At 45.0% G+C, this 27937-nt stretch overlaps 1 protein-coding gene across 2 annotated transcripts; it reads left to right on the forward strand.

The window, feature by feature from the left end:
* The first annotated feature begins 1973 nt into the window (after nucleotides 1-1973).
* On the forward strand, nucleotides 1974-27937 carry PLD4 (phospholipase D family member 4). Of its 2 annotated transcripts, none has more exons than XM_073349820.1 (11): nucleotides 1974-2085; nucleotides 6418-6507; nucleotides 8630-8838; nucleotides 13747-13930; nucleotides 15082-15202; nucleotides 15630-15757; nucleotides 16004-16204; nucleotides 16896-17035; nucleotides 19380-19545; nucleotides 25712-25808; nucleotides 27501-27937. In XM_073349820.1, the coding sequence occupies exons 1-11, from the start codon at nucleotides 2083-2085 to the stop codon at nucleotides 27716-27718; spliced, it is 1557 nt and encodes a 518-aa protein (XP_073205921.1). In that variant the 5' UTR covers nucleotides 1974-2082; the 3' UTR covers nucleotides 27719-27937. The 2 variants fall into 2 exon arrangements, with proteins under 2 accessions (XP_073205921.1, XP_073205922.1); XM_073349821.1 differs by lacking the exon at nucleotides 1974-2085 and adding an exon at nucleotides 7703-7827 and having other exon boundaries at nucleotides 6421-6507.

Here is a 27937-nt window from a genome sequence, read left to right on the forward strand (position 1 = left end):
TTGCTGCTACTGTGTAGCAATGCAGTACCATGTCTGCCAGCACCCAGGAGACATACAGTGACGGTTACCTGAGCGGGCTCCATGCTTGCCGTGGTATGGCGTCTGCACAGGTAACTCAGGAAAAAAGGCGCGAAACAATTGTCTGCCCTTGCTTTCACGGAGGGAGGGAGGGAACGGGGGCCTGACGATATGTACCCAGAACCACCCGCAACAATGTTTTAGCCCCCATCAAGCATTGAGATCTCAACCCAGAATTCCAATGGGCAGCGGAGACTGTGGGAACTGTGGGATAGCTACCCACAGTGCAACACTCCGGAAGTCGATGCTTGCCTCGGTACTGTGGAAGCACTCTGCCGAGTTAATGCACTTAATGCACTTAGAGCATTTTCTGTGGGGACACACACACTCGAATATATAAAACCGATTTCTAAAAAACTGACTTCTATAAATTCGACCTGATTTCGTAGTGTAGACATACCCTAAGATTAGAAACGTAGAGCTGGCGGAGGAAGTGAATGTAAGATCAGACAAATAGGAGGCAACTAGACCACAGAGGGCTGAAAAGCAGGAGGGCATATTTACATCAGAATTTCAGCTGGACAGTGAGCCAACCATGGGGAGGAGAAATGTCTCAATTTCCTGGATTCTGGAGGCAACATTCCGGATTCCCTGAGGGTTGGTGCATGTGCAGGTAAGATCATTATGGAGAGGATTTTCCAAACGTGACTAGCGCTTTTGGAAGCCCCGGCTTGAGAATGCCCCAAAGGGGCCTGAGGGTGCTCAGCGCTTTCTGAAAACCAGGCCCCTTTCAGGCATCTCAAATGGTGCCTCTAAAATCTGGACTAGAAATTTTTCCGATCACGCTCCTTTTCGTTGCTGAAAGGGGCAACCCAATTGCGGGATGGTGTCCCGGGCAATCTGGATTTGAAAGAATGTTTGCTTTTAACTAAACTGTTCATTGTTGCCTTATGCAATTTCAGAGTCCTGAATCTTTAGCCTCATGCAGACGGTAGGACGCTGCTGCCACAGGCTCCAGTATCGTGTTTAATAAATGAGAGGATGCTAATAAACGGGCATGATGTAGTGCTAGAGGGGGCCAGAATTAAGCCTTGCATACAGCACTCAGTAGTGGGTGGTGCTACACCTGGGGAGAAATCCCAGACGCTATCGAAATCAATGGGAGTTTAGTCATAGACTTCAGTGTGGCCAGGGCATCACCCCTGGCATATAGTCAAAGCAGCATCGCTGGCTGTTAAATCTGCTGCCATGTGTGGCACTGACTCTGTGCCTTTGGTTCAGCCTCTGTTACCTCTTTTGTGATAGAAACACCTTATCCGGGAGGGGAGTGGTGGACTAGAGGATGGACCCAATGATGGGGTATGGAAGTCCTGCCTTGACTGCAATGGGGCCAGGATTTTGCCTAGTGTTTTTAAAACCTTAATGTATTGTGGGCTCAATCCTGCAAGACGCAAGCAATTCCTGGGTATACTAAGCCCCCTCAGCACCCACTGAAGTCAATGGGAGTTCAGGGTACTCAGCACACCTTGTTACTTGGCACCTTGCAGGGTTGGGCCCTCAGAGCTTGTGCAAAGTGCAATAAGAGTTGACGTTATTGAAGTAAACCTGCTGGAACATCTCACATGGACACTGCATTGAAGATCAATTACTCCCCCTAACATAGCCTTTCTCTGTAGCCTTTCAGCCTTTCAGATTTGATCCTGCACCACTGAAGCCAATGGAAATTTTGCCATTTAATTCAACAGCAGCAGGGCCCTAGGGGCTGTTTGGAAAGCAACTTCAGTGGAAGCTATGCTAATTTACACCAGTTCAGGATTGGGCACCCGAACCCGAGGTGTCACTCGGATAGGCAGAGCCAGACAGTGACTTGGGATCTCTATCTATTTATGAGCTTTGTGACACTCCCACCCTGAAGAGGAAGTTATCTACAGCAAAAAGCAAATGTGAAAGGGGGCAGGAGGGACAAATGTGTTGCAGGAGATTTTGTCTGCTGGCTGCCAGAACAGCAGCTGTGAGCCTGATCAAAAGAAGGCAGAGCATTTTCACAGCAGACAGTTTGCCAAGATGGTAAGTACTTTGAAGGATTATGCTGTCATCTTGTATTTTTGGGAAACAGGGAGATGAATGCACCTTACTAATTTGAGGCACATAAAACAGCTTCTATCTGTTTTATCTGGGGAGGGTGTTTTATTCTAGAGAAAAGAAAAGGAGGACTTGTGGCACCTTAGAGACTAACCAATTTATTTGAGCATAAGCTTTCGTGAGCTACAGCTCACTTCATCGGATGCATTCAGTGGAAAAATGCATCCGATGAAGTGAACTGTAGCTCACGAAAGCTTATGCGCAAATAAATTTCTTAGTCTCTAAGGTGCCACAAGTACTCCTTTTCTTTTTGCGAATACAGACTAACACAACTGTTACTCTGAAACCTGTTATTCTAGAGACTCATCTTTGTAAACGTTTGAAATTCGGAATCTGAAACAGTTCATTTCTCATGGAGAAAAAAACTCACCAGAAGCCCAAGTTGCGGCTCTTTTGTTGCTGTTACTATTTAACAGTCCCTTTATACGACACCATCAAAAGGGATTTTTGAGGAGAAAAACCCAACCCACCTCTATATGACGATTAAATGCCCCAACCTATGTATATCCAGGTAGTCTAATATTAGCCTGCCTGTTGAAATCTGATGAACAAAATTAAATAAGACTTTTGTTCTTTGCACTTTGTCAGTTACTTTCAGCGACTAAAGCCCACCAAAGTCAAACAAAGCTGTTAACGAGTTGTGGTTCCTTATTGGGCTACGACTTCTGCTTTTCTTTTAAGAGTTCTGTTTGATTCCACAATGTATTCCTTTTTTTTTTTTTAATTAAACTTTGGGGCCACATCCTCAGCTTGTGTAAGTAGGTATAGTTCGATTGACTTCAATGCATCCGAGTCAGTGGTACACAGAATTCCCTAATTTGAACAAAATGGGGGTTTTATTCCATGTGCTTTTTATGGCGAGTGGGAGGCTGTTCAGATAATATGTAAAACAGAAATGCTGCTGTCCAAACCCATCTTGTAACTGTTACTGGAAAAGAGAAGTGAAACATGATAATTACTGCTTTTGCAAGTTCTAGATGTTAAGGCATAATGTATCTGTAGGCGCATATAACAGGGCTGCAGTTCTTTCAAGGCATCCTGCCGGCATCAAACAATATGCGGCAAAGAAGCATTTAACGTGGGGGAGTGGGATGTGCTAGATGGCACCTCACAGGGCTTTCCTATATCTGAGTTCTCTGATTCCACCAAGTCCACTCAGAATGGAAGGTTTCTCACCAAGTGCTCTAGCCAGAAGCAGCAGCTGCTCGGATTGCTGCCCTGGGTGGAGGGGGGAAAATGGGGCCTAGCCAGGGCAGCCCCTCTCCCCAGTACCCCATCCCAGACCCAGAACTGTGCAGGGGAGCCCCCCTCCCATTTTGGAGGGACTAAGACCCAGGTGCAGCTGCAAAAACTGCCCCAGCAGGGACCTCTGGACATTCAGAGAACTTTCTACACGCTTGACTGGACTTTCTTTACCCTGTGCTGACTGGCTGCTTGCTCCAGGGCTCCTCCTCTGTTCCAGCTGGGGCTACGGAGTGCCATTTAAAGAGGGGGGAGACATTGCCCTTTCTCCCTCCCTCCCCCACCTGAACCTCTTCTTCCCCTCTCAGGTACATCACCTACCCCACCATCAGCCTGCCCATCCCTTCCCCCAGGCCAATGAGCCCCTACAACCGTCACCTACCAGGAGCCAGAGGCTGAGCCCTTGGGGGACTCTCCCAACTGTCCCCTCCCAAGAGCCCCTGCCACCCCCACTCCACTCCTTACTTTACCCCTCCCTGATGGCAATCCTCGCCTTCGGGTAACAGGTCCCTCCCTCTTCCAGTCCCGTGCCCAGCACTAGGCGGACCTGCGTGGTTTCAGCAGCTGGCAGGGGAGGGCCAGGCATGCGGCACGCTGCCCACTGTGCATGCAGATTGGGACGTAGGGGCCAGCTGCAGCGTGCTCCCAGCCGTGACGTGCACAGCCACTCATTACGAGAGCCTCCCCGCTCATGGCTGCACGTGTGCGCAGCCAAATCCCCAGCAGATTACCTCTCTTGACTGGCAACCGGCACGAGAACAGAAAACCAGCCAGGTGGCAGCCTTTTTTCCCGTGTACCTGCTTACAAATGGTGAGGCCGTAGCCTGGGCAGCGCCCCTCCCCCCAGCTTCGCAGCATATGCCTTGCAATCTCTTCCCTTCAGCCTCACTCCACACTGGCCTGCTTACCCTCTTTTCATCTGGCCTGTCCCCCACACCACCCTTCCTTTCAATGGCCCCTTCCCCTTTTCTTTCCATTTCGGTGACTGCCTCCTAACTAAACCCATGTCCCAAACAATGTGGTGGAACTAAGGTGGCGTTTGCCACCATCACATTGGTCACTCTATATCCCTTCCCCGACGCGGTGTCTGTCTTGTCTATTTAGACCGTAAGCCCTTCAGGGCAGAGATTGCTCAATACTCTGTGTTTGTACAGTGCCTAGCCCAAAGGGGCCCCATTCTTGGTTGGTCTTTAGCTGCTACTGTAATAAACATGATTAAAAATAATAATAACCAGTCCCATAGATGGAATCACAGCTTTCTCTCCTGTGCATGTGTGGGGTGTTGTTTATTATGCGTGGTTGTATTCACTCATTTTATCCTGTCATCTTTTCTTCCTCTTCTGTGTTTCTTGCTCTAGCTTCTCTACCCTTTCATCTTGCATTCTCTTCTTTCATCTGAGTCTCTTCCCTTCCCCAAATCTACATTTCAGCATCATTGCTCCTTGATTTCCCACTGCTTCCTGAGATCTTCTCCTCCTCTTTCCTTCACTCCATCCAGCTCTTGTGAATCAGTCCCTACAGGCAATCAGTGTTGCAGATACTTTATGGCTCAGGGACAGAGGCAGAGGAGTAGAAAGGAGATACAGGGCCAGGATAGGTGCTCATGCCATATTGGTCCCCCTTGCCACTATCATAGCTGAATCTGCCCTTCCTCAGAATGTGCTCTTTGCTTCTGAATACATACAAATGCCTAATATCCCCGTGAAGGCCAAATTCATCCCTGAGGTAACTACAGTGACCTCGGGAGTGAGTTTGACCCTTAGGCATGTGAAGTGATTGGAAAGGCAGGGGTGGATGTGGCCTCCCGACTCCATGGATGCACTATACCGAGTGGGGAGGGCAAAGAGGGCCCAGGCCTGTGGGCTTGTTGCCTTCCTCATGAGGATGAGGAGCTGGGAATGGGATGGGGGCTCACAGAGGGGTCAAGCCTCTGGGGTCACTGCCCTTCTGCAGGGATGGGGAGGGCTCTGCCCTGAGTGCAGACAGGGCACTGTTCCCTGTCCTGCCTCTTCCTGAGCTCCAGCCCCACCACGATGATGCCAACTACAGCAACGGTTGGAGCTGGCCCCGGTTGGGGCGGGTGAGTCACTCCCCACACTACTGACAGTGGGCGCCAAACCTGAGTGGTGCTGCAACCAGATTGCATGCCAGCCACTGCCAGACCAAACCTGAACAGCACTATATGTTCTGTGCGTGCAGCTGAGCCCATGCTAAAGCACCTAGGTGGAAAGGCAACTCCCAGTGTGGCCCCTAACGATTCTTACCCTGCCTTCTGGTGTGAGCTTCAGTGAGTCTAGGGGATATGGTTCTGTTACCAAAGCATCAGGTACCCAACCATGTTTCCACTCCTTTCTGTGACTCCTGGGGGTTGCCTCTGCTAGGCTGGGAACAGCACTACAGCAGGGACACTCTGTGGCTGGAGACCTTGATGACGCTTGCATCTGGGGACAGCATAGCCTGAGCTGTGGGGTTAGCTAGTTTCCTGGAGCATGGCTGCAATGGAGAGAAGAGACTTGCAGATTTCAGCAGACCTACTTGGTCCGTGTCCCAGTCTCTGACTTGAAGAGTTTACAATCTAAGAAGACAACCCCAGTGCACAAGGTAGGGAAGAAGGACAAAATATACAGTCAAAATGTTAGACAATTTAGATTTGAAAAAGATCCACTGTCTCCTCTAGCTTCTGTACTTTGGCATTATTAGTTGGCCAATTTATTTGTAGGCACCATGGTAGAAGTGGGTCTTGAGGAGAGATCTGAAGAATGAGAGAGTCATTTCCTTGCAAATTAGTTACAGGGAATGCATTCCATTTGCAAAGACTGGGCCATGTCATTTTGGTAATGTCACCAAAGTTCCATAGTACGATGATTGTTCTGTACACTTGTCATTTCCAGAACTCCATAAAGTACAACTGCAGTAACCTGGTTTTCTGTGCGTAACAGGCTTTATACAAATGTTGCCATAGTACTTAATTCAGTTTTTTATTTTCCCTCCCGTACATATGTTTCTGTTTTGCAGATTGGAAAAAATGCTTTTAAAAAATCCCTGCTGTTAAATGAGTATTCCTATGTGAAATTAAACTCAAATGACCAAAAAGGCATCAAAATGGTAGGTATTCAAACACACTGTGATGTAGTGAATGAGAACTGAGAATATGTACATTGTAGCAAGATCACTGGGGAAAAAAAAGCAATTTAATATTTTTATTATATGGGTTAGAATTACAAGTTGGCTTTGAGCCTGTTTGCAGCAAAGTCAGTGGCCAAAATCCTCATTAACTTAACCGGGGCCCTGATCGGCCCCACAGTGTGTGACAATATAGAGACCAGTCCTGCAGCCTTTGCTTGTGAGAGTATCGCCCACTCATGCAAGCAGTGCCATGTACTTCATTGGTGCTCAGGTCCGGCAGTGACAGGAGGCAAATAGATAAACAGACAAATTTAGTGGGCCACATCTCCAGCTGGTGTATATCACCCCAGCTCCACTGAAGTCAATGGAGCCCTGTCAGTTTACTCACCAGCTGAGGATCTGGGCCACTGACTTCAGTGAAATTACGTGGATTTACCCTTTAAAATGGCCTACGTAATACAGCGGATGAAATTCATCCGCAAGGCCGATGTACCACTTGGATACTATTTTAAGGGATTAAGCAATTTGTAGAGCCTTGTGTGTATATGTGTCTTAGAATCATAGTCCAGTCCCCTGCACTCATGGCAGGACTAAGTATTCTCTACACTGGGGTGAATGTACTCGGGTGAATGTTCCCCCTGATTTATGTTCCCCCTGTCACCAAGTAACAATCCATTAGAATTATTTTATCCACTCAAACTTGCTCCCAGCACTGTGGCATAGGGGTGCTAAGCCCAGGTTGTCTTCAACGTGGATTTCTTCCCTTGCAAACCCATATTACAATATAACCCATGCCATTCACATTCATAGGGTGGAATCCTCACCCTGTTCAAATCAATGGGAATTTTGCAACTGACTTCAATGAGAGTGGGAATGGACTGTGAGTCACACCATTCCTAAATTAGATGATCTGTCTCTAATCTGTTAGCATTGTTACAGGTCAAAATGCTCATTTTAGGTCGGTTTGTTTTATACAGAGGTTCACCCTTCAACTGATGGTAGCGTCGCAAACATTAGAGAATTTACACAAAAATTAAAACCAAACAGATATTTACACTACAAGTGGTATTTTTAGCTGTTTTCTTAGAGTGTTTAAAATCTAAGATGGAAGTTTAGTAATTGTGCTTATTTCTATTATTTACAATTATTTTTGTTTGTTCACATTTACATCTAGGGCTTATCAGGCATTTTCAAATGAATAAGAAAGGAAGGTCCACACCCTGGAGGTTTTAGAGCCCAGAGATGTTGAATGCCTTCCACAAGGCACCAAACATTCCCAGCTCCTAAGAGTTGCAAGAGGTACTCTCTAGAGTTGAAATCAGTGGGAGTTAGGTGCCTAAATACCTTTGAGGGTCTGGGCATGAGTAGGTAAAAATGATCCTAACATTTATAATTATTGCTCCATTGCTCGATCTCCTTAATATAGGAAAGTCATATAGAGGTCAGTATTATGTTGTAAGTTTCATAATGAGTGTATGGACTGTACCTGTATATAAATAAGTTCTCCAGACATTCTGGTTATGAAAGACACAGAAAACGGGAAACACCAAGCTGTTAGACCAAAATGAAACCAGAAAGAGGAACACTATCGATGTCATGTACTAATGGTTTGCTAAGTTCCACTTTCCAAAGTGACATTTGAACTATAGAAGTCTAAAAACAAACAACTGCCTGAAACCAAAAAATAGCTTTATGTTTCTGACTTGTATTTATATAACTGCAAAACTGCCTGTTGTTTTTTTTCCAAGTTTATAAATATACAAATTATGATTATGACTCCATATTTCAGGCTGCATTACAGATGAATATCTGCTATTCTTGTGTTAAAGAAAAATGAAACATGTCAAATAAAGTTTGGGTAAAGAGAGGATTTTTGGTGTATTGGTATAAAATAAAATTTAAAAAGTAAAATCAGCCCCAAGCTCAGGGTTCTTGATCTGAATGACATATGTGGTGCAAATGAACTGTTTGATAGTAGCTGAAAGCAGAATTAACATTCAGGTACTTGTTTGTAAAGTGATAGGTACCTGGTACAGTATTAATGGCTCTTGGAAGGCTTTTCAGCTATGACAAACCATCTCTAACATGAACTCTCTTCTAGTTTCAGTCTGTACTGGTGATTTCAATAGTTGGGTTTGTTGTCCTGATGGCTATTTACATCATAAAACCAGTCACCATAGATTTTCCAGAGGACAAAGAAACCATTATCAGCAGTTACCAGCAGATGGAGGAGCAAGGACTCTTTGGAGATATCTTGGAAGACAAGATGATTAATGAAGACAATGTCAATAGATGTAATGATTCATGCAAGTAAGCCAGATCTGATGGTTTGTAGAAAGAGAGAGAGGGTATGTCTACACTACGAAATTAGGTCGAATTTATAGAAGTAGGTTTTGTAGAAAGCGGTTTTATACAGTTGATTGTGTGCGTCCCCACAAAAGTGCTCTAAGTGCATGTAGTCGGCGGAGAGTGTCCACAGTACCGAGGCAACAGTCGACTTCCGGAGTGTTGCACTGTGGGTGGCTATCCCACAGTTCCCGCAGTCTCCGCCGACCATCTGAATTCTGGGTAGAAAACCCAGTGCCTGATGGGGCTAAAATATTCTCGTGGGTGGTTCCGGATACATATCGTCAGGCCCCCGTTCTCTCCCTCCCTCCGTGAAAACAAGGGCAGACAATCGTTTTGCGCCTTTTTTCTTGAGTTAGCTGTGCAGATGCCATACCACGGCAAGCATGGAGCCCGCTCAGCTCACTGTCACCATATGTCTCCTGGGTGCTGGCAGACGTGGTACTGCATTGCTACACAGCAGCAGTTAATTGCCTTTTGGCAGCAGACAGTGCAGTATGACTGGTAGCCGTCATCGACGTAGTCCTGGGTGCTCTTTTAATCGGGTGCCTGGGCAAACATGGGAGTGACTCAGCCAGGTCATTTCCCTTGTTTCGTCTCGTGGCGATTCAGTCCTACCGGCAGTGCACTGTCTTTTAACCTCCAGCCAGCAGAAGATGATGGCTAGTCGTCATACTGCACCGTCTTCTGCCGAGCACCCAGGAGATGATGACGGCTAGCGGTCGTACTGCACAGTCTGCTGCCAGCAAGATGTATAAAAATAGATGAAGTGGCTCAAAACAAGATATAGACCAGATTTGTTTTGTATGCATTTTCTCTTCCCTCCCTCCTTCCCTCTGTGAAATCAACGGCCTGCCAAACCCAGTTTTGAGTTCTATCCTTGAGGGGGCCATTCAGTTTCTCGCAAAGCCACCCCCTTTGTTGATTTTAATTCCCTGTAAGCCAACCCTGTAAGCCATGTCTTCAGTTGCCCCTCCCTCCGTCAGGGCAACGGCAGACAATCATTCCACGCCTTTTTTCTGTGCAGACGCCATACCACGGCAAGCATGGAGCCCGCTCAGATCACTTTGGCAATTAGGAGCACGTTAAACACCACACGCATTATCCAGCAGTATATGCAGCACCAGAACCTGGCAAAGCGATACTGGGCGAGTAAGCAACGTCAGCGTGGTGACGTGAGTGATGAGGACATGGACACAACTTCTCTCAAAGCAGGGGCCCTGGCAATGTGGGCATCATGGTGCTAATGGGCCAGGTTCATGCGGTGGAACGCAGATTCTGGGCTCAGGAAACAAGCATAGTCTGGTGGGACCGCATAGTGTTGCAGGTCTGGGATGATTCCCAGTGGTTGCGAAACTTTTGCATGCGTAAGGGCACGTTCATGGAACTTTGTGACTTGCTTTCCCCTGCCCTGAAGTGCAATAATACCAAGATGAGAGCAGCCCTCACAGTTGAGAAGCGAGTGGCAATAGCCCTGTGGAAGCTTGCAACGCCAGACAGCTACCTGTCAGTTTGGAGTGGGCAAATCTACTGTTGGGGCTGCTGTGATGCAAGTAGCCAACGCAATCAAAGATCTGCTGATATCAAGGGTAGTGACCCTGGGAAATGTGCAGGTCATAGTGGATGGCTTTGCTGCAATGGGATTCCCTAACTGTGGTGGGGCCATAGACGGAACCCATATCCCTATCTTGGCACCGGAGCACCAAGCCGGCGAGTACATAAACCGCAAGGGGTACTTTTCAATAGTGCTGCAAGCACTGGTGGATCACAAGGGACGTTTCACCAACATCAACATGGGATGGCCGGGAAAGGTACATGACGCTCGCATCTTCAGGAACTCTGGTCTGTTTCAAAAGCTGCAAGAAGGGTCTTTATTCCCAGACCAGAAAATAACCGTTGGGGACGTTGAAATGCCTATAGTTATCCTTGGGGACCCAGCCTACCCCTTAATGCCATGGCTCATGAAGCCGTACACAGGCAGCCTGGACAGTAGTCAGGAGCTGTTCAACTACAGGCTGAGCAAGTGCAGAATGGTGGTAGAATGTGCATTTGGATGTTTAAAAGTGCTCTGGCGCGGTTTACTGACTCAGACCTCAGTGAAACCAATATTCCCACTGTTATTACTGCTTGCTGTGCGCTCCACAATATCTGTGAGAGTAAGGGGGAGACGTTTATGGCGGGGTGGGAGGTTGAGGCAAATCGCCTGGCTGCTGGTTTCGCACAGCCAGACACCAGGGCAGTTAGAAGAGCACAGGAGGGCGGTGCACAGCAGAGAAGCTTTGAAAACCAGTTTCATGACTGGCCAGGCTACGGTGTGAAAGTTCTGTTTGTTTCTCCATGATGAAACTCACCGCCCCTTGGTTCACTCTACTTCCCTGTAAGCTAACCACCCTCCTCTCCTCCCTTTGATCACCGCTGTCAGAGGCAATAAAGTCATTGTTGCTTCACATTCATGCATTCTTTATTCATTCATCACACAAATAGGGGGATAACTACCAAGGTAGACCAGGAGGGGTGGTGGAGGAGAGAAGCACTAGGAGGGGTGGTGGAGGAGGGAAGGACAAGGCCACACAGCACTTTAAAAGTTTAAAACTTTAAAACTTATTGAATGCCAGCCTTCTGTTGCTTGGGCAATCCTCTGGGGTGGAGTGGCTGGGTGGCCGGAGGTTCCCCCACCGCGTTCTTGGGTGTCTCGGTGTGGAGGCTATGGAATTTGGGGAGGAGAGCGGTTGGTTACACAGGGGCTGTAGCGGCAGTTTGTGCTCCAGCTGCCTTTGCTACAGCTCAACCATACACTGGAGCATATTGGTTTGATCCTCCAGCAGCCTCAGCACTGAATCCTGCCTCCTCTCATCACGCTGCCACCACCTTTCAGCTTCAGCCCTCTCCACTTACTCTCTTCAGCCCGCCACTTACTCTCTTCAGCCCGCCACCTCTCCTTCCGGTCATTTTGTGCTTTCCTGCACTCTGACATTGTCTGCCTCCACGCAGTCGTCTGTGCTCTGTCAGTGTGGGAGGACAGCATGAGCTCAGAGAACATTTCATCGCGAGTGCGGGTTTTTTTCGCCCTCTGATCTTCACTAGCCTCTGGGACGGAGAAGATCCTGTGATCATTGAAACACATGCAGCTGGTGGAGAAAAAAAAGAGGCAGTGGTATTTAAAAAGACACATTTTCTAGAACAATGGCTATACCCTCCCCATGGCTAACAGCGGGGAACATTTCTGTTCAGCCACAGGCAAACAGCCCAGCAGGAACGGGCACCTTTGCATGTCCCCTTAAGAAAAGCACCCTATTTCAACCAGGTGACCATGAATGATATCACTCTCCTGAGGATAACACAGAGAGATAAAGAACGGATGTTGTTTGAATGCCAGCAAACATACACTGCAATGCTTTCTTCTACAATGATTCCCGAGTACTTGCTACTGGCCTGGTGTGGTAAAGTGTCCTACCATGGAGGACACAATAAGGCTGCCCTCCCCAGAAACCTTTTGCAAAGGCTTTGGGAGTACATCCAGGAGAGCCGCAAATGCCAGGGCAAATTAATCATTAAACATGCTTGCTTTTAAACCATGTATAGTATTTTGAAAGGTACACTTACCAGAGGTCCCTTCTCCACCTGGCTGGTCCAGGAGGCAGCCTTGGGTGGGTCCGGGGGGGACTGCCTCCAGGTCCAGGGTGAGAAACAGTTCCTGGCTGTCAGGAAAACCGGTTTCTCTGCTTGCTTGTTGTGAGCTATCTACAACCTCATCAGCATCATCTTCCTCGTCCCCAAAACCTGCTTCTGTGTTGCCTCCATCTCCATTGAAGGAGTCAAACAACACAGCTGGGGTAGTGGTGGCTGAACGCCCTAAAATGGCATGTAGCTCATCATAGAAGCAGCATGTTTTGGGCTCTGACCCAGAGTGGCCGTTCGCCTTTCTGGTAGGCTTGCCTCAGCTCCTTAAGTTTCACTCGGCATTGCTTTGGGTCCCTGTTATGGTCTCTGTCCTTCATGCCCTGGGAGATTTTGACAAATGTTTTGGCATTTCGAAAACTGGAACGGAGTTCTGATAGCACGGATTCCTCTCCCCATACAGCGATCAGATCCCGTACCTCCTGTTCGGTCCATGCTGGAGCTCTTTTGCGGTTCTGGGACTCCATCATGGTCACCTCTGCTGATGAGCTCTGCATGGTCACCTCTGCTGATGAGCTCTGGCCAGTGTGGCAAGCTGCAGGTGACCATGCAAACAGGAAATTGAAATTCAAAAGTTCACTGGCCTTTTCCTGTCTACCTGGCCGGTGCATCTGAGTTGAGAGTGCTGTCCAGAGCAGTCACAATAGAGCACTCTGGGATAGCTCCCGGAGGCCAATACCATCTAATTGCGTCCACAGTACCCCAAATTTGACCCGGCAAGGCCGATTTAAGTGCTAATCCACTTGTCAGAGGAGGATTAAAGAAATCGATTTTAAGAGCCCTTTAAGTTGAAAAAAAGGGCTTCGTCGTGTGGACGGGTGCAGGTGTACATCGATTTAACGCTGCTAAATTCGACCTAAACTCCTAGTGTAGACCAGGGCAGAGTTAATTAACTGATAGAGAAATAGTCATAATGTTAACAACCTCAAAAGGAGGAAGATAGCAAAGCAACATACTGGAACCATTTATAAAGCATCACTATTTTGGGAACATAATTAAATCTTCTGATTACACATCTCATAGGATTACAGAAGCTAGAGCCAGCAAACACTCTCCAGTCATCTTGCCCAGCCCTTGGGGTTCTAATTTAGAATTGTCCATTACAGCATATAGAGAGGCATATTCTTCAGTGTCCTGCATGAATGACTCTCAGTTCATGAATGTTTGCCTCATGATATGCAATTGCCATTGCAGTTTTGAACTTGTGGAAAGTATTCCTTATGACATGCCTTATGAGAAAAATAGCACCACTGTGAAACCCTTATACCAAGCCTGGATGGGTCTCCTCAACATGGCACAGGAAAGAATTCACGTGGCTTCTTACTACTGGTCTCTCACAGGAGAAGATATAAATGTAAATGACTCATCATCTGAACTGGTAAGAGAAAAACAGGAATAAGCTCACATATGATCAATAGAGCAGTATACCTACCCGGTCTGGCTCCAGGACCCTCCATTGCCACAGTTTACCCTCATCTCATACCATTCTCTTGGCCTTTGGAGCTTGACATGACAGAGGCGGCTTAGCCCGCCAGCCAAATCACAAGAAAGCCACGCCTTCTGGGGTACCAAAGTCCAAGCAAACACAAAACCAAAAGAGTCTTCCACCCTGATCTTCCTTTCCAAGAGTCTCTCTTCTCTTCCAAAGCTGCCCTTCCCCTGGGCTCAGCTTTGCCTTCTCCTGTCCTCTATTCCAGTGCTTCTCAAGCTATCTGATGTGGGGGACCAGCAATTTTTTTTCCCAATGTGCACACAGACCGGCAGCCAATGGCTCGCAGACTGGCACCGGTCTGCGGACCACCACTTTGAGTAGGACTGCTATATTCAGTCTTTATTTGCTTGCCCTTGTTTGCAGGGATCACTGCTTCACCTCACTAGGTGGCAGTGTAGGAGAAACCCTTGCTCACCCTTTTCTATGGGTTTCCAGCCTTCAGAACCTGACACAATAGGGCTTTCCACTATCCCGGCTGCCCTGCCACTCCTTCCCATGTCCTCTTCCTATACTATCTGACATCCCAGTACTTCTCTCTCTCTCCTCATGACCCACAGGCTGCTCTTATCCCTTCCTCCTATGATCTTCCTGTCATATGATTTTGCTCATTTCCTTCACCTGGGAGAAGAGACAAGTGGGGCAGAGGTGCAGCTGAGCCCCTACCCTCTTAAAGGGCCAGCTCATCCTGTTATAATCCCTACTACTTTCATCCTCAAATAAAAATGATTCAGAAAATCAATTTGATGTATCAGCAGCCAATAGATTTTGTTGCTGTTTGCATTTCATCTTTGAACTCCAGAAATATTTCAGTTCTAGTGGTTTCTGTGTTTGGCTGTAATGATCTTACAGCAAATGATATTAATTGATAGGAAGCAAAATTGTATTTATAAACTGGTTCAAGATCTTTATTTTGTGTCTTTAGTCCATCTCTAGCTGAAACTCACTTAAAGATAAAACATTCCCATCCTTGTATTGTGTGTGTTTCTTTCAAATGAAGGTCCATATATTTAGAAGGTCCATGCTGTTTATTGTCATAGGGTGAAGATATTCTGAAGAAGTTTGAAAGTTTACTTATGGAGAATGTCTCAGTGTATATTGCAACAAGCCTGCCAACTTTAGCTGTAAATTCAACTGATCTTAAGGTTTTGAAGAAAAAAGGTAACTATGTAATTCACAAGGCCTCTATAGTTCTGCAGTGTTGTAAACATGGACCCAAGTAAACAATGTTGTAAACAAGGACCCAAGGATCCAATCCAGCTCATGTTTAATTTGCAATCAATGAGACGACTCACAAGGTTAAAGATAAGCATGAGTTTAAGTGCTTTGCTGGATTGGATCCTTTGTGTATATTGATATACATTTAACTTTCTGAAAGTTAAGCTTTAGCAAGTATACATATATTATACAAATACTAGAAATCCATATTATACAAGTACTAGAAATCCATACAGGTTCTGGTCACAACAAGAATGATACAGATTATACTCCATTTTCATGTTAATATTAAAATTAAAAACTGTGTTGGGAATTACTTTAGCTAAATCATATTTGTTTACCGCCCCACTTACTCAATATCTTTCCTTAGGGGCTCATGTGAGAAGGGTCAATTTTGGACATTTGACCAAAGGTGTGCTGCATTCCAAATTCTGGATTGTAGACATGAAACACATGTATATTGGCAGTGCAAATATGGACTGGAGGTCATTTTCTCAGGTCAGATGTACTTTATACTGCTAAACATAAACTCACCTCGATACACATGGTAGAGATGATATCCATGGGATACATTTCAGTGGCGTGTGAGAAACGTATTTATCGTTCACATATTTTATTATATTTCTCAATGCAAGCACATGACAGTAATATAAAATATGGGCACATCAGAAAAACAATGTGGGGTGAAGAAAGCCTTTGAGGTGTAAGAGAGCGGGTTTTGACATATGTTTACTCTCTCTGCAGGTGAAAGAAGTTGGTGCTGTGATATACAACTGCAGCTGCTTAGCCAGCGATCTATGGAAAACATTTAGAACATACTGGGATCTTGGGCACGCTAAAGCCACCATTCCCTCCCCATGGCCGAGCAATTATTCCACCAAAATTAACAAGTATAGGCCTCTGGAAGTGCAGTTTAATGGAACCTTGACAACTGCCTATTTTTCTGTAAGCAGTTTAAAATATTTTTTGGTAAACTATGGTAAAACTATTTGCTGGAAATGTCTTATTCTGTATTTTTTCTCTTTCCTCGGGCTCAATTACGCCCTACTCAGGTTGAGTAGCACCTTATTCCACAAGTTTCAGTGAGCCTACTCATGGAAGAAGGTTCGATGCAACATGAGTAAGAGATATAGAACCAGGCCTTGTATCTTCAGATGGAAACATAGGGACAGATCTTCCCATAGGTCACTCACATTATGTAATAACTTACTGCTCAGGTCTTCCCATTCATTTGAATGAGACTACTTTAGGATTAATGCATTACTCAGGGTGAATAAGAGTGGCAAAATCTGGCCTGTAGTAAATAGTGTGTTGCAATTCTAGCCCATGATGGTTTTTAATCTTTCTTTTACTACCTCGTAATGGCTAGTAGATTTGAAATTCCTCATTATATTAGCTATCTGATGGACACATTGAGTATATTCTGGGATTTTGGGTCCAGTTTTCAAACCTAAAAATTGTTTACACCGTTCCCGAACCTGTAAATGAATACAACTCAGGAAATTCTGTATGTGTAATGAAAACTGAGTAGAGGTTAATATAAATCAATCAAAGTTTGTTGAAAGAAAATTTAAATAGTAGGACAGGAACAGAGAAATGTACGATGATCATCAGACTTTGTTTCCCTCCTTTACAGGCCTCTCCTCCTGCGTTTTGCCCAAAGGGTCGTACTCGTGATCTCATTTCTATTATTGATGTTATAAATGATGCAGAAGAATATGTGTATGTCTCAGTCATGGAGTATTTTCCTACAACCCGCTTCAGACACCCAACAAAGTAGGAGGTTAAACCTGGATCAGTCAGTCAACTGTATTCATAACTAAATGTCCTTTGCTTTTGCAGAAATTTGTTCTTACCAAAAATGCAGCATTTCCCCCCTTCAGATATATTAATATTATTTTTTCACCCATGGAGTGAACTGAGACTTTGGACATTCTGCAGTTATGCCATTGCAAAGTGTGTGTAAAACACTACCCTTCTGCTTTGGTAGCATTTCACATTGACTTTGCTCTCACTTCATAGCTTCATAGAAATGTATGTAGGGCTGGAAGGGAGCTCAAGGAGTCATGAAGTCCAGTCCCCTGTGCTTAGGCAGGACCAACTAAACATAGACCCTCCCTGACAGGTGTTCATTCAACCTGTTCTTAAAATCTCTCAGTCATGGGGATTCCACAGTCTCCAGTGGAAGCCTAGTTGTGTTTAACTACACTTATTGTTAGAAAGTTTACTGTAAGTAATTACACAGGCTGCAGGGCAATGAAGGATCAGGCCCTTTCCCTCCAAACCTTACTCAAGGCAAAAGCATAGCAGTTACAAGAACCTAGGGAGAGTAGATTAGCAGAAATATGTTTGGGGTAAAATTTTCAAAAGAAAACGTTGCTCCTCTTGGCATCTCTCAATGGTCTCTGGTCTCCCCTACTTCCTCCCATTATGGTTGCAGTATTAGCTGAAGATTCTTTGCTTTTTCCTCCTACTTTACAAGTACTTCTATGGGCATTCAGACTCTTCACTGAAGCTGTGAACGCCTGCAGAAGGAGCAATAAAAGAAGGGAAGTAGCCGACACTATTATGGTCAGCTAGCGCTCTGTGGACCACTAGCAAATTCTCTCTGGGTTTAGAATTATATAATGACCATGAGCTTCACTCTGAGTAATACAGAAATCTGTTGAGTCATTAGGTGTTTTTTAAAAAGCCTCAAAAACCCTCAGCTGCACTTGAATTAGGAAGTTTATATGCAGCCAACCTCTCTGAGTATTTTAAATTATATCTGTATCTAGCACTTCTGGGTTATCTTTGATAGAGATCATATGTAATTATGAGAGATCATATGTAATAATGTGTGTGTTGCTTCAAGTCTCCTGGGAGGAAGAGATTGAGCCGTGTGTTGCCATTTTAGTTTATGCATCTATCAACAGTCATATCACGTTACATGTGCTCAGGCATGATCATTGTTCCACAATGAACACATGACAGTATGTATTACCTGCAGCCCTAGGCATCTATATAGAGAGATGGGTTATAGAATCATAGAAATGTAGGGCTGAAAAGGATCTTGAGAGGTCATCTAGCCCAGCCCCCCAGCACTGAAGCAGGACCAAGTAAACCTGGACCATTTCTGACACGTTTGTCTAACTTATTCTTAAAAACAATAATGACGGGGAGTCCACAACCTCCCTTGGAAGCTTATTCCAGTGCTTAACTATCCTTTTATTTAGAAAGTTTCCCCCAATATCAAAGTATTATGCAATCACTCACCGACCGGCTGCCTCCTGATGGATAATTTTGCAAATCAGACAGTTCGGAGGAAATTCTGTTTCTATGTCATATATTTGATTTTCTGTCTTTCTCTTCTCCCATTCTTTTTCACTAAGAATATTTGCATGAAAACAGGCTCTTTTTCCCCTTAGGGGTCCATTTATTAATGTTGTGCATTCTCCATTTGAAGCCTTAATCCCCTGTTTATGTTCTCGAGGGCTCGATCTCATACAAACGGACGTTTGAGGTGGGTCCAGGGAATGCAGGACTGAGCCCTTGGACATCTTGGGCAAGTTTCTCTGTGTCAGTTTCCGCATCGGTATAACAGGGCTAATAATGCTCCCTCTCCTCTGTAAAGTGCTTTATAATATAGGGGATGAAAGTGCTACACAGGTGTTAAGAGTTAGTAATTATGGGCCATATTCTGCCCTCCATGGAAGTTGTCATCAGCCTTCCCCCACAGCGTGGCTCATACAAGTGCCAGAAAGAACAGCAGTCTCTGCACTCAGAGCAGGGTCTTTGCTCCTTTGTGGTCTTACAGCATACTAACAGGGACAGGCAGGGGTGGAGAGAAGGTGGTGCCGTGCCCTTTCCTCCATCTCCGCTGGCTGATGGAGTGGGACCAAGTATAGAGTGGGAGCAGCCTCTGTGCACACGACACATCCAGGAGTCATTCTGCAAAATGTCTCCTGGTTTATCCCCAGGGCTTCCCATTGCCTTTGACTCCAGGTAGTACCTTCAAAGGAATGATCCAGCCCTTCATTATTATTGCTATGGTTATTTTGTTATCAATGTGGTGGTAGATATTTCTTGTCTCAATTTTCTCTGAATGTATTTTTCTTTTCATTTACTTTCATTCCAATAGATACTGGCCAGACATTGACAATGCTCTGAGAGGTGTGGCATTCAACCGCAACGTACAAATCAGGCTTTTGATCAGCTGCTGGCTCCACACTGACCCATCCATGTTCCATTACTTGCAGTCACTTCGTGATCTCAGTGACCCACATACCAACATCACCATCGATGTGGTAAGCTAAGAAAACTCTTTTGACATAATGGGCCATCCTTTAAAAAAAGGCAGCTTTCAAGCAGGCAGCACAACTACTTGTGTGTATAAATGTAGACCTGTATATGCAATTGCATGTGCATACAAATTTTATTACAGACCTTGAAGCAATGTCCCTTTGAAATTTGGGCCTAGGTGATGTTATTCAACATTATTCTTAACTGAACCCAGCAACCTCTTCCACTGGTTTGGTTTCAGCAGCTTTCTTGGACATATTATTAGGGTGAAAAACCAGTGAATTATGAAGCATATTTACTAAGGAATGCCACTATATGGATAGTGATTACGTAGTTGCCAAAAGCTTTGGTGGTGTGATGTGATTGCCAGTGATAGACTGAATATACAGCTGGACCATCTTAAGGACCTAGCTCAAGACTGAGCCAGCTGGCACTTGATCTGCAAGGAATCTACTTCCCTGAGGGATTTGTCATGATGATGATGATGATGATATTCTTCTAGGAAGCAATGGCTGTACTTACCTCAAGCAGTTTGCAATATTAGTGCAGAAGCAAAGGAGTCTACAAAGAGGATAGCTGACTCATTACAATTGTTGTGGTAATTTAATTGACAAGCTCAACTTCATACCTTCTAACAACTTTCACAGCATCATCTTTCTGGTGTGGCATGGTTAAGAAATTACACTTTGTCTGATTAGTAGCACCACTTACACTTTTATGAATGGTTTCAGAGTAGCAGCCGTGTTAGTCTGTATCCACAAAAAGAAAAGGAGGACTTATGGCACCTTAGAGACTAACAAATTTATGCATCTGATAAAGTGTTCCAAGAAGGTGTTCCAAGAAGGAGGAGTGCTAGGCAGAGATGGGCTCCACTTAATGAAGAGAGGGAAGAGCATCTTCGTGAGCAGGCTGGCTAACCTAGTGAGGAGGGCTTTAAACTAGGTTCACCGGGGGAAGGAGACCAAAGCCCTGAGGTAAGTGGGGAATTGGGATACCGGGAGGAATCACGAGCAGGAGCGTGTGAGAGGGGCGGGCTCCTGCCTCATACTGAGAACAAGGGGCGAGCAGCGGGTTATCTCAAGTGCCAATATACAAATGCACAAAGCCTGGGAAACAAGCAGGGAGAACTGGAGGTCCTGGCAAAGTCAGGGAATTATGATGTGATTGGAATAACGGAGACTTGGTGGGATAACTCGCATGACTGGAGTACTGTCATGGATGGGTATAAACTGTTCAGGAAGGACAGGGAGGCCAGAAAAGGTGGGGGAGTTGCACTGTATGTAAGGGAGCAGTATGACTGCTCAGAGCTCAAGTATGAAACTGCAGAAAAACCTGAGAGTCTCTGGATTAAGTTTAGAAGCCTGATCAACAAGGGTGATGTCGTGGTGGGAGTCAGCTATAGACCACAGGACCAGGGGGATGAGGTGGACAAGGCTTTCTTCCGGCAACTCGCAGAAGCGACTAGATCGCATGCCCTGGTTCTCATGGGCGACTTCAGTCATCCTGATATCTGCTGGGAGAGCAATACAGCGGTGCACAGACAATCCAGGAAGTTTTTGGAAACTGTAGGGGACAATTTCCTGGTGCAAGTGCTGGAGGAACCAACTAGGGACGGAGCTCTTCTTGACCTGCTGCTCACAAACCGGGAAGAATTAGTAGGGGAAGCAAAAGTGGATGGGAACCTGGGAGGCAGTGACCATGAGACGGTCGAGTTCAGGATCCTGACACAAGGAAGAAAGGAAAGCAGCAGAATACGGACCCTAGACTTCAGAAAAGCAGACTTTGGCTCCCTCAGGGAACTGATGGGCAAGATCCCCTGGGAGAATAACATGAGGGGGAAAGGAGTCCAGGAGAGCTGGCTGTATTTTAAAGAATCCTTATTGAGGTTACAGGGACAAACCATCTCGATGTGTAGAAAGAATAGTAAATATGGCAGGCAACCAGCTTGGCTTAACAGTGAAATCCTTGCTGATCTTAAACACAAAAAAGAAGCTTACAAGAAGTGGAAGACTGGACAAATGACCAGGGATGAGTATATAAATATTGATCAGGCATGTAGGAATGGAATCAGGAAAGCTAAATCACACCTGGAGTTGCAGCTAGCGAGGGATGTTAAGAGTAACAAGAAGGGTTTCTTCAGGTATGTTGGCAATAAGAAGAAAGCCAAGGAAAGTGTGGGCCCCTTACTAAATGAGGGAGGCAACCTAGTGACAGAGGATGTGGAAGAAGCTAATGTACTCAATGCTTTTTTGCCTCTGTCTTCACGAACAAGGTCAGCTCCCAGACTACTGCACTGGGCAGCACAGCATGGGGAGGAGGTGGCCAGCCCTCTGTGAAGGAAGAAGTGGTTCGGGACTATTTAGAAAAACTGGACGTGCACAAGTCCATGGGGCTGGATGCGTTGCATCCGAGAGTGCTAAAGGAATTGGCGGATGTGATTGCAGAGCCATTGGCCCTTATCTTTGAAAACTCATGGTGATTGGGGGAAATCCCAGAAGATTGGAAAAAGGCTAATGTAGTGCCCATCTTTAAAAAAGGGAAGAAGGATGATCCTGGGAACTACAGGCAGGTCAGCCTCACCTCAGTCCCCGGAAAAATCATGGAGCATGTCCTCAAGGAATCAATTCTGAAGCACTTGCATGAGAGGAAAGTGATCAGGAACAATCAGCGTGGATTCACCAAGGGAAAGTCATGCCTGATTAATCTAATTGCCTTCTATGATATAACTGGTTCTGTGGATGAAGGGAAAGCAGTGGACGTGTTATTCCTCGACTTTGCATCCGAGAGTGCTGAAGGAATTGGCGGCTGTGATTGCAGAGCCACTGGCCATTATCTTTGAAAACTCGTGGCGAACCGGGGAAGTCCCGGATGACTGGAAAAAGGCTAATGTAGTGCCAATCTTTAAAAAAGGGAAGAAGGAAGATCCTGGGAACTACAGGCCAGTCAGCCTCACCTCAGTCCCTGGAAAAATCATGGAGCAGGTCCTCAAAGAATCAATCCTGAAGCACTTGCATGAGAGGAAAGTGATCAGGAACAGCCAGCATGGATTCACCAAGGGAAGGTCATGCCTGACTAATCTAATCGCCTTTTATGATGAGATTACTGGTTCTGTGGATGAAGGGAAAGCAGTGGATGTATTGTTTCTTGACTTTAGCAAAGCTTTTGACACGGTCTCCCATAGTATTCTTGTCAGCAAGTTAAGGAAGTATGGGCTGGATGAATGCACTATAAGGTGGGTAGAAAGCTGGCTAAATTGTCGGGCTCAACGGGTAGTGATCAATGGCTCCATGTCTAGTTGGCAGCCGGTATCAAGTGGAGTGCCCCAAGGGTCGGTCTTGGGGCCGGTTTTATTCAATATCTTCATAAATGATCTGGAGGATGGTGTGGATTGCACTCTCAGCAAATTTGCGGATGATACTAAACTGGGAGGAGTGGTAGATACGCTGGAGGGGAGGGATAGGATACAGAAGGACCTAGACCAATTGGAAGATTGGGCCAAAAGGAATCTGATGAGGTTCAATAAGGATAAGTGCAGGGTCCTGCACTTAGGACGGAAGAACCCAATGCACAGCTACAGACTAGGGACCGAATGGCTAGGCAGCAGTTCTGCAGAAAAGGACCTAGGGGTGACAGTGGACGAGAAGCTGGATATGAGACAGCAGTGTGCCCTTGTTGCCAAGAAGGCCAATGGCATTTTGGGATGTATAAGTAGGGGCATAGCGAGCAGATCGAGGGACGTGATCGTTCCCCTCTATTCGACATTGGTGAGGCCTCATCTGGAGTACTGTGTGCAGTTTTGGGCCCCACACTTCAAGAAGGATGTGGATAAATTGGAGAGAGTCCAGCGAAGGGCAACAAAAATGATTAGGGGTCTGGAACACATGAGTTATGAGGAGAGGCTGAGGGAGCTGGGATTGTTTAGCCTGCAGAAGAGAAGAATGAGGGGGGATTTGATAGCTGCTTTCAACTACCTGAAAGGGGGTTCCAAAGAGGATGGCTCTAGACTGTTCTCAATGGTAGCAGATGACAGAACGAGGAGTAATGGTCTCAAGTTGCAGTGGGGGAGGTTTAGATTGGATATTAGGAAAAACTTTTTCACTAAGAGGGTGGTGAAACACTGGAATGCGTTACCTAGGGAGGTGGTAGAATCTCCTTCCTTAGAGGTTTTTAAGGTCAGGCTTGACAAAGCCCTGGCTGGGATGATTTAACTGGGAATTGGTCCTGCTTCGAGCAGGGGGTTGGACTAGATGACCTTCTGGGGTCCCTTCCAACCCTGATATTCTATGATTCTATGATTTGGCAAAGCTTTTGACATGGTCTCCCACAGTATTCTTGTCAGCAAGTTAAAGAAGTACGGGCTGGATGGGTGCACTACAAGGTGGATAGAAAGTTGGCTAGATTGTCGGGCTCAACGGGTAGTGATCAATGGCTCCATGTCTAGTTGGCAGCCGGTATCTAGCGGAGTGCCCCAAGGGTCGGTCCTGGGGCTGGTTTTGTTCAATATCTTCATTAATGATCTGGAGGATGGTGTGGATTGCACCCTCAGCAAGTTTGCGGATGACACTAAACTGGGAGGAGTGGTAGATACGCTGGAGGGGAGGGATAGGATACAGACGGATCTAGACAAATTGGAGGATTGGGCCAAAAGAAATCTGATGCGGTTCAACAAGGACAAGTGCAGAGTCCTGCACTTAGGACGGAAGAATCCAATGCACTGCTACAGACTAGGGACCGAATGGCTAGGCAGCAGTTCTGTAGAAAAGGGGTTACAGTGGATGAGAATTTGGATATGAGTCAACAGTGTGCCCTTGTTGCCAAGAAGGCCAATGGCATTTTGGGTGTATAAGTAGGGGCATTGCCAGCAGATCGAGGGACGTGAACGTTCTCCTCTATTCAACATTGGTGAGGCCTCACGTGGAGAACTGTGTCCAGTTTTGGGCCCCACACTACAAGAAGGATGTGGAGAAATTGGAGAGAGTCCAGCGAAGGGCAACAAAAATGATTAGGGGACTGGAACACATGAGTTATGAGGAGAGGCTGAGGGAACTGGGATTGTTTAGTCAACGGAAGAGAAGAATGAGGGGGGATTTGATATCTGCTTTTAACTACCTGAAAGGTGGATCCAAAGAGGATGGATCTAGACTATTCTCAGTGATAGCAGATGACAGGACAAGGAGTAATGGTCTCAAGTTGCAGTGGGGGAGGTTTAGGTTGGATATTAGGAAAAACTTTTTCACTAGGAGGGTGGTGAAACACTGGAATGCGTTACCTAGGGAGGTGGTGGAATCCCCTTCCTTAGAAGTTTTTAAGGTCAGGCTTGACAAAGCCCTGGCTGGGATGATTCAGTTGGGATTGGTCCTGCTCTGGGCAGGGGGTTGGACTAGATGGATTCCAGAGATCCCTTCCAACTCTGTTATTCTATGATTCTATGATTCTATTCTAAGTGAACTGTAGCTCACAAAAGCTTATGCTCAAATAAATTTGTTAGTCTCTAAGGTGCCACAAGTCCTCCTTTACTTTTATGAATGGGACTCCTTGCTAGTGACCTCTCTGCAAATACACCGAGGTGGTTAGTAGGGTGAAAGTCCTGGCTAGGCGGGGGGGTGCCCATCTTAGTGCAGATAGATGGATAGAGGAGAATAATAGAATCAAGATGGATGGATTTTTAGCAGGGAAGATAACAAATAATGATTTGAAATGTAATTTTTAATTAAAGTAAAAAAATTATAAGGCACTGTTGCTCTTTGCAATACAACTCCCTGTCTGGGATCAGCCCATTCAACTGTACAGTAATGCTCACAATCAATGATGAATGCAGAATAGTAAGACTATTAAACATCTGTCTAAAACTGTATTTAGTTGTCTTTACTGTAATATGATAGCTCTTTCACAGATGGAACATTGTGAAGTACACATTATCCTTACCTGATCGCACTGTCTTAATCCAGTTTTGCTCGCAGTAGTATCACCAGTTTGTCCAAGTTAGTTTTCTTGACTAATAGCAAAATCTGTCTTATAAACCATCTAAAGCTGGAGCTTTTGAAAACATTGTCCTATTCTATTCCATATAGACTTTTATTTGAAAACAAAGAAAGTTTGCAGCATCCAATAATATAATCTATGCTTCACTCCAGTAATTCTATGTATGCATTGTAATTATTTTCCATCCAGAAAATCTTCATTGTTCCAGTTCTGAATCACACAAACATCCCTTTCGGGAGAGTGAACCACAATAAATATATGGTCACTGATAAAGTGGCGTATATTGGTAAGTGTCCTGTTTTGAATATGTATAGTTTAAGACATGATCAGGACTACAGGGTTGGGACAGAGCTGAAATGGGATTGGGTGTCATATCAAATGCTGGCTAAATTTACCATGAAGAGGGCAGAAACATATAGTGGATAGCTTTAGCAAAATATTTGCACTGGATAGAAGAGTAAAGACATGACGGGGGAAAATAATGTAGGGCAAATTCAGCAAGAGATTATTTTGTTGGATTCAGAGTAACAGCCGTGTTAGTCTGTATTCGCAAAAAGAAAAGGAGTACTTGTGGCACCTTAGAGACTTACCAATTTATCTGAGCATAAGCTTTCGAAGTGAGCTGTAGCTCACGAAAGCTTATGCTCAAATAAATTGGTTAGTCTCTAAGGTGCCACAAGTACTCCTTTTCTTTTTGTTGGATTGTGAACCATTAAGAATGAAGTACATGGCCCTGAATGAGCGGAGATTAGTATTATTTTCAAGCACTCGCAGTAATCTCATAAATTGTGTGTTTAGATTCATGCAATGACACTTAGTATTCCAGGGGGAAAAAACGTTATTTTGCTTTAACAAAAGCTTAATGTGAGAAATCCATTGACCAGTTGTTTGTTAAGCAGTATTTCAGGAGTGGAGTGGAGGATATAGGGGCCTCAGACACCCTAAATTATTAACCACCATGTTGGCATTGATGTCTCATTCTCGTATTAGAATCCTAGATGAGAGTAAGTGATGGAAGAGGTCACCAAGTTCACCACCCTGTCAGTGTGGGTTTGTGTCCTATTGAATTATCTTCAGAAGATAGAGGTGCAGTTAGTTACAAAGATAATTTATTTTCTACCCAAAGCACCCGTTGGAATGAATGGGAGATTTGTCTGAGTCAGACCACCTGCCACAGAAACCCTCCGTGCTTAAATTTGGATTTATTCACAGTGCTCAATGCTTTGTGTTATGGTAGCTGTTGACAGAGCTTCAGAAATCACATTCAGCTAGATCCCTATCTTGATGTGGGACATCTAGTTAATAGCATTGACACTTGCAAGTATAGGACACAGTGGTTGTAGGTGTTGTATTCAGCTAGACCCTGTTTTCTTGTAACAAGTAAAGTTCAGCTTCAAACCTTATTTTTGTTTAGTCTTTTTCTTCTGATAGTTTAAAAGCTTTGCAGAGTTTGCATTGTCACTGAGATAGCTAAGGCACTGCGGCCCTGAAAACGGAGAGAGAGAGAGTGCAGAGTGAAATAAATTTACTAGATATGGACCTGAACCAAAATATCAGACCTGGAAACCCCTCCCTCCCAATCCAAACTTTGTGGCTTGCTCCTATTTCTATAATGGGTACATTCAGTGCATCTCTGCCACAGTCTCCATTGTATTAGACTCCTAAAGAGCCTCCAGTTGACACTTAAAGTTGCTTGTCTATATTGGAGCCCTCAGATGAGAAACAGCTGGCCTGATTTTCAAAGATGCTGATGACTTGCAGCTCCCATTGAGTTTAATGGCATTTGTGGTTGTACCACATTTCTGAAAATCAGTCCACTTATATTTAGGTGCCTTAAATATGTATTGAAGAGTCTAACATTAGGCCCCAGGCTTGAAAATTCATCCAATGTCATGTTTCCCATTTGCCTCTCTGCCCAACAAAATATTTGACATAAAATTGTTCTTCCTTGTTAACCATCAATGTTTCTATCCTGTAGGGACTTCCAATTGGTCAAAAGATTACTTTAGTAATACAGCTGGAGTTGGGTTGATTGTCAACCAGACTTCAACAGATCCTCAAAGAAAGAAGCCCGTTATACAGGAACAATTAAAAAATCTTTTTGAACGAGACTGGAATTCCAAATATTCAGTAAATATGGAAGATCTGCATGGGCAGAAAGACTGTTCCTGGGAAGAGGGATTAAGTTACTTATAAAGTTCAACATTTTGCTTTCTGTTTGAAATGTAATATACATGAATACATAGTTTATTTTTTATTATTTGTCAAAGAAATCATTTCTTACTGGTATGGCCCACTACTTAATGTTCTGGGAGCATAGTTCAATGTACCTGTATAATCAAATAATTTGTGGCAGTTAATATGTGAATTATGTGTATGCTGCACATGGTTAATCCATCTTTGTCAAATAAACAT

Source organism: Lepidochelys kempii, chromosome 6 (assembly GCF_965140265.1).
Source record: "Lepidochelys kempii isolate rLepKem1 chromosome 6, rLepKem1.hap2, whole genome shotgun sequence".
Taxonomy (NCBI): domain Eukaryota; kingdom Metazoa; phylum Chordata; order Testudines; family Cheloniidae; genus Lepidochelys; species Lepidochelys kempii.

Bases quoted from the DNA above. Each gene is read 5' to 3' on its own strand.
- PLD4 (XM_073349820.1), top strand. The intron at 13,931-15,081 runs GTAAGAGAAAAA...TTATTGTCATAG, and splicing joins ATGACTCATCATCTGAACTG to GGTGAAGATATTCTGAAGAA. The intron at 19,546-25,711 runs GTAAGCTAAGAA...TTTTCCATCCAG, and splicing joins CCAACATCACCATCGATGTG to AAAATCTTCATTGTTCCAGT.